The sequence below is a fragment of the Haliotis rufescens genome, unplaced genomic scaffold, assembly GCF_023055435.1.
Source record: "Haliotis rufescens isolate VD_foot unplaced genomic scaffold, xgHalRufe1.0.p SCAF_15, whole genome shotgun sequence".
NCBI lineage: Eukaryota > Metazoa > Mollusca > Gastropoda > Lepetellida > Haliotidae > Haliotis > Haliotis rufescens.
The window spans coordinates 303,610-315,681 of NW_025963835.1; the positions used below are offsets into that span (position 1 = coordinate 303,610).

At 38.4% G+C, this 12,072-nt stretch overlaps 1 protein-coding gene across 4 annotated transcripts in view; it reads left to right on the plus strand.

The window, feature by feature from the left end:
- The window catches only part of LOC124142104 (serine/threonine-protein kinase unc-51-like), a 61,498-nt gene that overhangs the window by 13,943 nt on the left and 35,483 nt on the right, over window positions 1-12,072 (plus strand). For all 4 annotated transcript variants that reach the window (XM_046510386.2, XM_046510388.2, XM_046510389.2 and 1 more), the window contains exons 4-5: window positions 11,465-11,497; window positions 11,748-11,784. In XM_046510386.2, coding sequence (XP_046366342.1) covers window positions 11,465-11,497; window positions 11,748-11,784 — 70 coding nt within the window. The remainder of the gene's footprint in view (window positions 1-11,464; window positions 11,498-11,747; window positions 11,785-12,072) is intronic.

Here is a 12,072-nt window from a genome sequence, read left to right on the forward strand (position 1 = left end):
TTTTAACTGTTATTTTATTGATATGTTTTGTGTCAATTTTTTTTTAACATCATTTCATTGCCGGTATAAAAAGAAAAGAAATTCACAGAGACATTTTGTTAAAATATTTTGATAATTTATTGGCTTGATCAGTTAGTTTTGTTTTTAGTATATACTCTTCTGCGGATCCGTGAATTTCTGCAAATTTTAGTGACAACAAATTTGTTAAAATCTGATGGCTTCAAGGGGGCCAAGCTCCATTGAAAAGAAGTTCCAGCTGAAAAGGAAAATATCCATTCTCATCCCTGTATACTGTACTGCACATGATTAACACCAACAACATTTATGATTTCATTTCTTGAAAAAGCCCATATATTAAAAGAGTGAAACTTGAATTTTGCAAAAGGAGGGTGCACACTATGCAAGGCACAAGTAAGACTAAAATGACAGGTCAGGTTGACATATAAGTGCAGGGTTAGAAATTGGCACTAGTCCTATAGTCTTTGCCAAACTGCCCAATAGTTAAGGTATCATAAGGACTGGTAGAGATTTGCCATTTTGAGGGTTTTGTTATATATTATCATTATAAGGACTAGTGGACCAAAAATGTTTGTTTCTACCGCTGAAGGTGTCTGGAAGAAGGTGTGCATTGTACGAAAGTCACAAATTGAACAAAAATACAGGATAGGTTGATGTGTTAGGTGCAATCTGCTCCCCCTACAACACCCTCAGGATCCACTAGTGTTTGCTTTTGTTGCTGAGTTTGTTACTGACTCAGTAATATTCCAGTTATGTGAAGTGGCGGTCTGTAATTAATCAAGTCTAGACCAGACAATCTAGTGATTGATATCATGAGCATCAATACACACAATTGGGGTATGAGGACATGCATTAATCATGTCAGCGAGCCTGTCCACCCAATCTTGTTAGTCGCCTATTACGACAAGCATTGGTTGCTGAAGAACTTCCTAGATCTTCACGGTTGGATCCATCAGTGAACATGCTTAGTCAGCAGTATCTGAAATTTTAAGGGATCTTTGAGCATGGCTGGTATTGTATTTAAGTCTAGGGTCCCCTCCCAATGTTAATCTTCAGGTTACAACAAAGATCCTTTGACTTTCATGCTGAAATTTGAACTGTCGTCAATGTAGAAATACATGCAGTTGGTAACCATGGTAACTGGTTGACAGACCTTCGGCCAACCTGCTAGCCTACAGTTGAAGATACAATGTACCTGCCACAGGAAAATGAATCAGAAAATACACAGACTGGACAGAAGACTTGCATGATGACTAGTCTCCCTTAAATATACTTGCCACAGAACAGCAAGCCAGCAGCCATTTTCACACACTTTTTGTTTTGGGATAATGTCACGATCAGGATGTTGTTCTTAATCAGTAGACTGAAAGGCTGAATGACATTGTCAGGAACTTATCCAATAGTGTATGTATGACACACAATATGTACTGTCTATCCTCAGTGCCAGGAAGGAAGCAGCTGGCGGGCTTGTCATAATCAAATGTTCAAATTATGCAGAATTATGCCTATTTATTCAACAGGGTGTATGATTTGAAATCGTCAAACTATGAAAATAACTAGAATTTACGGTATTGTCCTAATATGTTACTCAAAAGACGTTAATCTGTAATGGACACCTGATTCTTTCATATAACTGTAGTTATTTTGTCATGCCAGATTCTTTCATATTATTATGGTTAATTTGTCATGACATTACCATGATTACAGATTAATTATAAAAATATGAAAGGATTGGGTGTTCTTCTTTTGAGTAGTATATTATAACTTCGATCACTATGTGAAACAAATGATAAAATTAAAAGTACATGGTGCTGTGTAGTAGGGACACCCCCTGAAAACCCTGAAATTCTGGTAGCCCTCATGGTACCTTTGAGGTGTTAAAAAGGGGGGTCATTGGGTTCTAGGGGTTGACTTTTACTGTATATGAATCTAGGCACCCCCTCAATCTCTTACTTTTAACGTTAGGGTTCTGACAAGAACCCCTTGACTTTCATGCTTAAATATGAACACTGCTTCCACATGTTTAACATGAGACAAACTGACATGGGCTAGCAGGCAAGTGCCAATTTACATCCCTGCTTTAACTTGTTGACTGTAATGAGTGAATGCAGGAAGAGTGCGAGACTGAGGTAATCATTGACAGCACACGTTGTTTGGGCATGTACCTGGCTGTACCTATCATGTTTACAGTAGGAAGGGCAAGGTCGTGCATCCTCCTGGATGCCAGGAAGAAAATGGGTTACTGCTGCTAATGAGAATCCTCTTGAGGGTCTGGATGGGAGGTGTCCAATAAATAATTCATCATATGAATAAAACATAGAAAATAACCATTTTAGAGAATATCACTGTAGAATTAATGTATTGTGATAGATTGAAAGTTGTTGATTCGTCTAATATGTGGTTTTGTAAAAAGAGTGAATATGATATACACACGCCTTAGCTAGCCTCATTCATGGAGTCTAGGTTTGGGGAATCAGCTGATTTGTAGCCACTAGTTATTGTGCTTACTGCCAGGTCAACCTTCAAGGTCCCTTGCCGATGACCTTCGCAAGGCCTGTAGCCACCTACGTGAGACAAGTATGCTTATTGCATGGTTCACAGCCAGTTATTCCCTTCCCCAATGCTTAGCTGTTAGGCTTTGACATACATTATTTTGCAGATTAATAATACCCCATTTAGCTGGGTAAAATGTGCTGAGTGTGCAGAAATGGGACAGGTCAGCTTTCATAACAGTGGTCAAGCAACTTTCCGCTACTGTCCAGGTCTTAGGTCAGTCACTACTGGTGATCAGCTGATTGAGGCATGCACACAGTCTGATGGAATATTTCTGTCTTTGTTGCCCCTTGGACTTGACATATCGAAGCTAACCTGAGACTAGACCAGCTGGTGAAACCCCCACTTGACACCCATGACCTCAAGATTATGTAACAAAATGTTGACATTTATGTTTTAGGTTTGTGTGTTTTTGGAATTCGGAGACTATTTTTGTTCGAGTTGGCTAATGTCATGTCTAAAACAGTAACCTAGCAAAACCTGCTTGTGCTCAAAACAATCCAAGTTAGGGCTTGCTTCAGCTGGGATGAATTGTTGACAGTTTATATTAAAATTTGAGTTTTTATAGAACTTCATAGCAGATATAGCTTTGAAAGGTTGGCTTACGTGATCGTAAACATGTCCATTGTAACGTTGGAATGTTTCACATGTTTAAGTTACAGGAAATCTTAGCATAATTTTACTTTGTTAAATTAAATCGTCTAAAAATATCTGCAGCATGGTTTTGATGTCATTGTTAAAGCTGTTGTTCTTTCCATAAATGACTTTCAGTAATGAGCATGTGATGTATAGACATAAAACTTGGACGGAAAGTAAACATGGAAAAGTAAACATTTCTTTTGGGGCATTCAGCGTACAATAATGACTGATGTTTATGTTGCACTGAATGTTTATTATGTTTAGGTGCCTTGTAAATATGAACATGTAGTGTTAGAAATCAGGAATGGAAGTAAATGGTTCTGGTCTTGGATATTGAGTACTTGTAAGAAGAGTGCTTGGAAAATTACTGATAACTTTATATTAACAATGTTGATAACATTATGTGTTGCATAATAGTCAAATCTTTGTGTTTTTCTTCTATATGTTTAATATTAGGGTTATGACAAGGGCCCTTTGTCTTTGACTTTCAATTTTTATGTCAAACATTTGGTATTTACATGTTAATTTTATTTATTTTATTTTTATTTTGTTAGGTTTTACAACTTTCATAATTAAAGGGATTCTTGGGTCCTGGTGGTAACCTCCTGAATCAAGGGATTCTTAAATTGGTGTCTTTTAAAGTTTTGACCATGATGACAAGCATGGCTTTCATGCTTAATAACACTTGAAAGTGGTGTGGGGAGTATGGACAGTTGGTGGAATGGCCATTATATCTATATCTTCCAATAGCTGAAACATATTTGAAACCGGTTTGCAGAAGGAATGTTGGATATACCCCCTGTAACTAGTGTGAATATAAAACATCTGCTGATGACGTACAGACTTTAAAATAGGCACTCACACAGTAATGAGATAGACATGGCTTGCGTCACTGTTGTTGGTTATTCTATCAGCTGTTCTTACCCCCTGCAAACCGTCAGCTTACATGACTTGCAGAATACAGTGATTTTGAATATATAGGTGTACTTGTTATAATTCATAAATAGATAATTACTTTAGCTATATATCATGATATATCTTAAGCTTTGTCGACTTTAATGGCAATAATTCAAGAATAACACATGTAGGTTAACTGGCAACAAGTACATTAGGGTCACACAGTCTGTGTTTATGTTGTGAACTTAACGTCAATACGTAAACATTGATATAGGTGTGGTATGTTGTGACGATCTGTGACAACTGCGACATTGATAGTGATAATGTGCTTGTATGTGACGTGCAGCTTACTTTCTATTTCTAGAAGCTGATAAGCATATAGGATCAGCTGTCCTCTTTCCTTACCTGGCTTATACATGGCTGTTTTCATTGGTTGGGTTTTTCCAAAGTGATTTCTATTGAGGGGACCTGAATGACAGCGGTATGACCAAGGCATGGTGTGTGCGTTTCTGTGTGTATGTTCAGGGTGTGTTCAGGGTGTTGCCAGCCACTGTTTGGGGTGTATGATGAAAGACTGTTGTGTGACAAAAGTGATCGTAGCGTGGTAACTCTGAATTGATATGTTTTTAAAGATTGTTTTGGTACTGGTATTATTGTCTTTTATATTTTGTGATATTTAAAACTGAAGAAATTTAGGGTGGCAAAAGCATTGTAGACCAATCTACCTCTATTACATCATTGACATAAATCCTCAAGTTTGGCTGCGATCACTTTATAAAAAGCTTCAGATTTTCACTGTCAACTATCCATAATTAGTTGTGCAAGTAATAGTATCTTGCTACACCTCTATAGAAGGTAAACTCGGAGTGAACTTGGATTGCCAAATCAAAATAAAGAATGCCACGGAAAACAAATATAGCCTCGTGAAGAACCAAGGTAGAATAGGTCTTCAGCAACCCATGCTTGCCATTAGAGACGAATATGCTTGTCGTAAAAGGTGACTAATGTAATCGGGTGGTCAGGCTCGTTGATTTGGTTGAATCATGTCATTGTATCCCAATTGCGTGGATCGATGCTCATGATATCAGTCAGTGGATTGTCTGGTCCACACTCAATTATTTACAGACTGACGTCATATAGCTGGAATACTGGTGAGTGGGGTGTTAAACAACAAACAAACAAGTAGAATAAGGTTGTCTTCAGCAACCCATGCTTGTTGTAAAAGGCAACTATGCTTGCTGTAAGAGGCGACTAACCGGTCTGGGTGGTCAGGCTCGCTTACTTGGTTAATGCATGTCATTGTATTCCAATTGTGTAGATCAATGTTCATGATGTTTGTTGTGTGCGGCGTTAAACCACAAACAAACAAACAAACAAATGGTTGGGTGTAGATCCCATACTGCTCACAAACAGGATTTATCAAATATCCTTAATCTAATACTTATAGTACATTATTACTTTTTTGCAGTCAGACTATGTTTGTTTTCAAGATACAAAAATCAGACATGCTTGTCTGACAGTTCAGCTCACGTGTACCTGGAATCAGAAGCCCTGATGCTGATTGGCTGATTAGAAAGTTCACCTGATGTGACCTCCGATTGAGTTGTTATCAGATCTTGCAGAGTAGTATCATATTGGGGTCAAGGATCTGTTTCTTTTATGAGATTATATGGTAGATTGCCTTGGAGATTTCAGCTGTTGTTGTTTGAGGGTCTGCTAGAGAAACTAGCTATTTACAAAAAACAATGTTCATGAATTTTCTTAGCAAATATTTTGTTTTCATGGTGTTTGGCCTTACAAAATATAGAATCTGGATGGTTGCTAATTGCAATGTAATGTGATGTAATGAAGAATGAATTGTCTGGTTCATCTGAACTGAGGGGGGCACGGGTGGCCCAGTCGTCTAAGGCGCCGCGATTCGCTGTGCAGAGTTGCGTCCCTTGGGCACGCCAGAAACCTATTATTGTGGGGTCAAATCCCGGTTTGCCAGATTATGTTTCTAGGTTTGTCAGCACCATACCCATGCTCGTGGGTTTCACCGAAGTGGTAAGTGTCTGAGACCTGCATCACTTCGGGCTTTCCTCCCACATTAAGCTGATAGCCGCGATATAACTGGAATACAGTTAAAAGCGGCGTTAAACCAAACTCACTCACTCACTCATCTTAACTGAAGGTGATTAAGTGTGTACTGATCATGCTCAATGTTCATAGGTAAAGGGGTAATAGGGTTGCCTAGTGTACAAAAGTAGCATAAGGGGCGACTATGTGTGTAGTAAGAGGCAACTAACAGGATCGGGTGGTCAGGCTCGTTGACTTGGTTGATGCATGTCATCCATCCCAATTGTCATCGATGCTGATGATATCAATCCCTGGATTGTCTGGTCCAGACTCGATTATTTACAGACCGACGTCATATAGCTGGTATATTGCTGAGTGTGGCGTTAAACAAACAAACAAACAAAACCAACAAAAGTACCATCTGTGAAGCTCATTTCTTGTTTCCCCCCTGTAATATTGCTGGAATATTGTTGAAAATGACGTGAAACCCTACTCACTCACTCAATTGTGGGCACAATGTGTGAAGCTTATTTCTTGTTCACTCCACTGTGATATTGCTGGAATACCTTTCTCACTCTCTTATGGTTACAAAATGTGAAGGACCCGTGAAGATCCGGGTTAGAATTGGTCTTCAGCAACCCATGCTTGCCCTAATAGACGACTATGCTTGTCGTAAGAGGCGACTAACGGGATCGGGCAGTGAAGGCTCGCTGGTTTGGTTGGTGCATGTCATTGTATCCCAATTGCATAGATCAATGTTCATGATGTCAATCACTGGATTGTCTGGTCCAGTTTCGATTATTTACAGACTGCCGTCATATAGCTGAGTGTGGCAGCTTTAAACAACAAACAAAACAACATGCAATGTTCATACTCTGTGTTACTGTTGGAATATGCTCAAAGAGACTAAAAACCTTTCTTGATTACTCGTTCTTTTTCATATTATTATTGTATTATTTAGGTGAAGCCGCTAGTAAACTTCCTGATATATAAAAGCAGCAAGCTACAAATAGTAAATATTATTGTTTTCATTAGCGATTAGAGAGTGTTCACTGGGTCTGACTGTACTGGCAGTGCGCTGGCAGAAAACTAGCACAGGTTGTGTTTATTTCTGTCCCTGCTCCAGATTGAGGTCACTGGAGTAGGCAGAGTGACCCCATTAAGCAGACTTTATGTAAGCACTGAATCCAGCTCTGTGTCCTTGACAAAGCAGGCATGGTATCTGTTTAATGGACATTATTAATGTGAGTGTCAACTCTTGTCAGTGTCCGTTTGGTTCACATTGGTGACATGAATAAGACAAGATGTTTGGCTGTCTGTCTGTTTGTTGTTTAATGAGGACACTCAGCAATATTCCTGCCATATGACGAAAGTCTGTAACTAATCAAGTATGGAGCAGACAATCCAGTGATTGACATCATGACCTTCGATCTACGCAATTGGGATATGATGATAACATCAACCAAGTTAGCGAGTCTGACCTCCCGATCGCCCGACCTCCCGATCGCGTTAGCCGCCTCTTAGGACAAGCATTGGTTGCTGAAGACCACTTCTAACCCTGATCTTCACAGGTTGTTTATCTGCAGAAGGAGTATCTGGGGCAGGTTTACCAAACAAAAATAGCTTCTCATACAGGCGGCTTAAATTTGTTTTGCTCATAAGAGATAACTTTTAAGACTAACAGTAATAAAACTTGATGTCATGGTAACACATCCATGACAGAATCAATAAATATTATTCAGTATGAAAGTCTTTACCACACATCACTCCATACAGTGGTGAACAGTTTTCTGTTGTACATTTGTATATTTTTACTTCTCTGGTGTTTTAAGGTGCACAGGTGGCTCAGTCGACTAAGGTGTAATAATTTGCTATGCATAGTTGCTTCTCTTAGGTGCACCAGAAACCTATGATCATTGTTTTCAAAACCCCAGATTTCACCCTGATTATGCTTCTAGGTTTGTTAGCACAGTATTTGTACTTTTATGTTTCACCAATCATAATTTATCAAGAGATGTCTCCTAAACACAGTGATTTTGACACAAAATGCTGTATATAGGTCAATGACTTGGACCCTAAAAATGTAATAAGTCAATGGCAAAAGTCAAATCAACCAAAATGGCGGACAAACCATAATAACAAATCAATCCAATACCGTTCGTGATTGGATGAATATATACGATGTGGCCAATGAACGTCATGATAAGAAAAGGGTTTGGGTCAGTACAGCTCCTGACAGTGTATCCCTATGATACGGAGAGTATGATGCAAAGACAAGCACTGCTCAGAATTTCAATTACGATTTTTATGTGGCTGTGTATTGTTTTATTAAATTGCTACTGTACGTAGGACCAATCCTTACTGTTTACTTTTTAATTTTGAAATTGGCGACACCTTGCTTAGCATTTCTATTGGTCAAAAGTCTTACTTCTTAAACAAACCATCTGTCAAAATGCAATTTTATCAGTCAATGACCAGTGACTGATGGCCATCAGAGACCGTGAAAAAGTCTTTATAATTAACAATTGTCTTATGGAAGAGTCCAGCAACTTTTTAGTATTTCATTATGTTTATAATCAGAAGTTCTTATGGGGATAGCACTCTGCAAACTGGAGCTCAGTTCACATGTCAACAAGAAAAGTCAACATTCAGTGTGAGATGTTTGGAGTAATAGAAAAATAGACTTTTTGGAATGGATTGTGAATTCCATTGTTTGTTGATTAAGTTAATATGACAGGATGACTTTTGTGTTGTTTTCTTTAAAACAATATGATCTCGGTCGGAAAATTACAGCAAGTTTGCTTTCAGGCAAGGTGGAAAGGGCAGTGTCCGCATTTACAAAGATAAATATGTTGTTGTTTTTTTCACCCTGCGGCATAAATGTAGGCAGCTGCAAAAATGTTTATCTGTCATCTTGGGTTTGGAGGCTTGCCAGGAATGCTAGAGAATGTTTGGGAATTTTAATGCTGTAAGGTTTGTTCTATAACAATTTCAATGTCTTTGTAATGTCTGAAATCTGAATAAATACTGCTGGATTAAGCTGCTATCGGTATTAAGCAACACACAAACACACTGTATGTGGAGAGAATGGTGCTGAGAATATGGCATTAACTCTTTCAGCTTATTTTAATGATAGATGAAAAAGACTATCAACATTTAAGTTTTTCCTGCTAGTAGGCATCATATCTCAGATATCTAGGAAACTAAATTGGGTTTCTTTTTGTCGTAGAATGACAACTTACTGCAAGAAACACTGTAGATTTAGTTGACATTTACTTAATAGGTATATCATTAAAACTCATGTGTAAGTAGCGAGAGTAACTAATAAGTTTAGTCCACTAGTCCTTATAATGATGACATATAGCAAAACCCTTAATAAAGGCACATTTCTACTAATTATTATGATACCTTAACTACGTGTATTAGGCAGTTTGGCAAGGATGAGAGGACTCGCCAATTTCTAACGCTGGTAAGAGTACTTCTTGTTTATGTGTGTACCAGTGTATATCACAGTCTGCGACTTAAGCATGTTTAGCCACTTGTACGAAGCCCGGGTCTCGACAAATTCTGTTGGGGCTAGTAAGCTCAGCTAACATTCCATGAAATAACTCTAAATTCAACTCAAAATGAGGCTGAGAGAAAGTCTGGGCTTGTTGAAGTTCAAAAGCTTTGGCACAGACTGATATACATTGTATATGTGTGAAAATAGCAAAATCATATGTTTTTGTACAAAAGCTAAATCACCCTATTAATCTCACACATGCAGACCGTGACATACAACACCTACAAGTACTCATTAATTCAGAAAGTAACTGTTATGAGGGAGGCAGGTGTTTGTAGCAATGCGTACCATCCAGCAGTGTCCAGGCAACCAGCCCGGAGATATCTGTTGCCTATATCTGTCAGTCAGTTTCTGCCTGATCAATCATCATTATTCATTTCTAGGAACACCCAAAGCAACTCCTCTACGTGAATGCCTTATTACAGTTTCAGCTAAGCCATCGAATTATATGTCAGGCAGCGCTATCAACGAATGGATTTCTATTGATTTTCTGGCCCTGTCAATATGACCACAGCATTTAAAAGGCTTTTAATATCTGCAACATTGGCTGTTGCATTTTAGCACATTTATAAACAGTAAATAATGCATCTTCGACAACAGTTGGACAGCAACATCTCGGCCTATGAACAGCTCAGGGTTTCTTTGTATGGCTTGATATTTCTGGCAAAGTGGAATAATGCTATTAGCTGCCTAATTACTATTCAGACTCCCTCTGTGTATTACCTGTTCAGGTTTGAGTATGAATAACGTAGTCTTCATCAGGCATTCTGTATTGTTGTGAGGATTGGAAACACACTGAGCTTTATTATTTTGACAATATTCAGAAATTGACTAAATGTGTCTGATCTGTAACAGGTGGTTGCTTAACTTCAAGCAGGACAATTTGAAAAAAAGTACCTTTGCAGGGATAAAAAAAGAGAAGAACATCATAATTACAAAATACATTGTGCAAATGATGCTTTGACCTTGGGTAGATGGTGTTGGATGAGTGATTTTTTCTTTGTATTTGTGTTAGCTTGTGTTAGTCGCATTACTTCTTGTGTTGTGGGGAGTCTGGGTAACAATATAGGGCCCCAGCAACCTATGCCTTGTGCAAGTGTTGACTAAATAGATCGGGTGGTCAGGCTTGGTGACTTGGTTTATTGCATGTAATTGTATCTGAATTCTTGGATTGATGCTGATGATGTCAATCACTGGATTGCCTTTTCTTGACTGGAATATTGCAGACATATAGACATATACAGTTGGCTGGTTGGTTTGTTGTTTAACGCCGCACTCAGCAATATTCCAGCGGTATGACGGCGGTCTGTAAATAATCGAGTCTGGACCAGCCAATCCAGTGATTAATATCATGATCATCGATCCACGCAATTGGGACCGATGACATTCATCAACCAAGTCAGCGAGCCTGACCACCCGATCCAGTTAGTCGCCTTTACGACAAGCATAGTCGCCTTTTACGGCAAGCATGGGTTTCTGAAGACCTATTCTACCCCGGAATCTTCACGGGTCTAGACATATACAGAAACAGTCATATAGGTGGAATATTGCTGAGTGTGGCATTAAAGAAACAAACACTTCTTGTCAGTTGGGAACATCTATGATATATATATTGTGTGTGTCAGTTCCTGGCGTGGCCTACCATCATGGTCCAGGGGACACATACGTATTGTAAAGTGTTCTATTTACATTAATTTAACAATTTTGTCAACTTCTGATGTCAATTTATCTTTTCAGGAAACTACAAATCATGTCTACTTGGTCATGGAGGTGAGATCTTATGACTTTGTTGTCTTAGCATGTGATACTTAGACCTTCTGTAGCTTACCATTTTTCAAAGAATAATGAATCAAATCCTCTTCTCTCCCCAACCCCATTAAAGGGAGGTACAACTTGTTTAAATTTGAAGTTTGGTTAATTCATCAATAAAGTATTGAGACACATACACATTTGTTTACATGCATGTTAATGTTTCCCTTTGTGTGCTGTAGCAGGTAATGAGAATCATCCTGTTTTTCAGTACTGCAATGGAGGAGATTTGGCTGACTATCTTCAGGGTAGGTAGATAGAGGGATTTCATTGGGAGGTTTCAGTTATTGCAAAATAGCAGGGACAAGCAATTTCAACTTGTCTTTTTGATGACTTAAAAACTAGTGATTGTTATAATAATCATACATATCTTTATTGTTCATCAGTGATAGAAACTAACACTTTTATAACTTCAGTCTTCTTGTCCTCATAATGATAACATACAGAGAATCTCAACTGAGTGACTTTTGATATCAAATATATCAACACGGGTTGATGAAAGTGGCAAAACTCCAAGGCTTGATGAGGAGTATGTT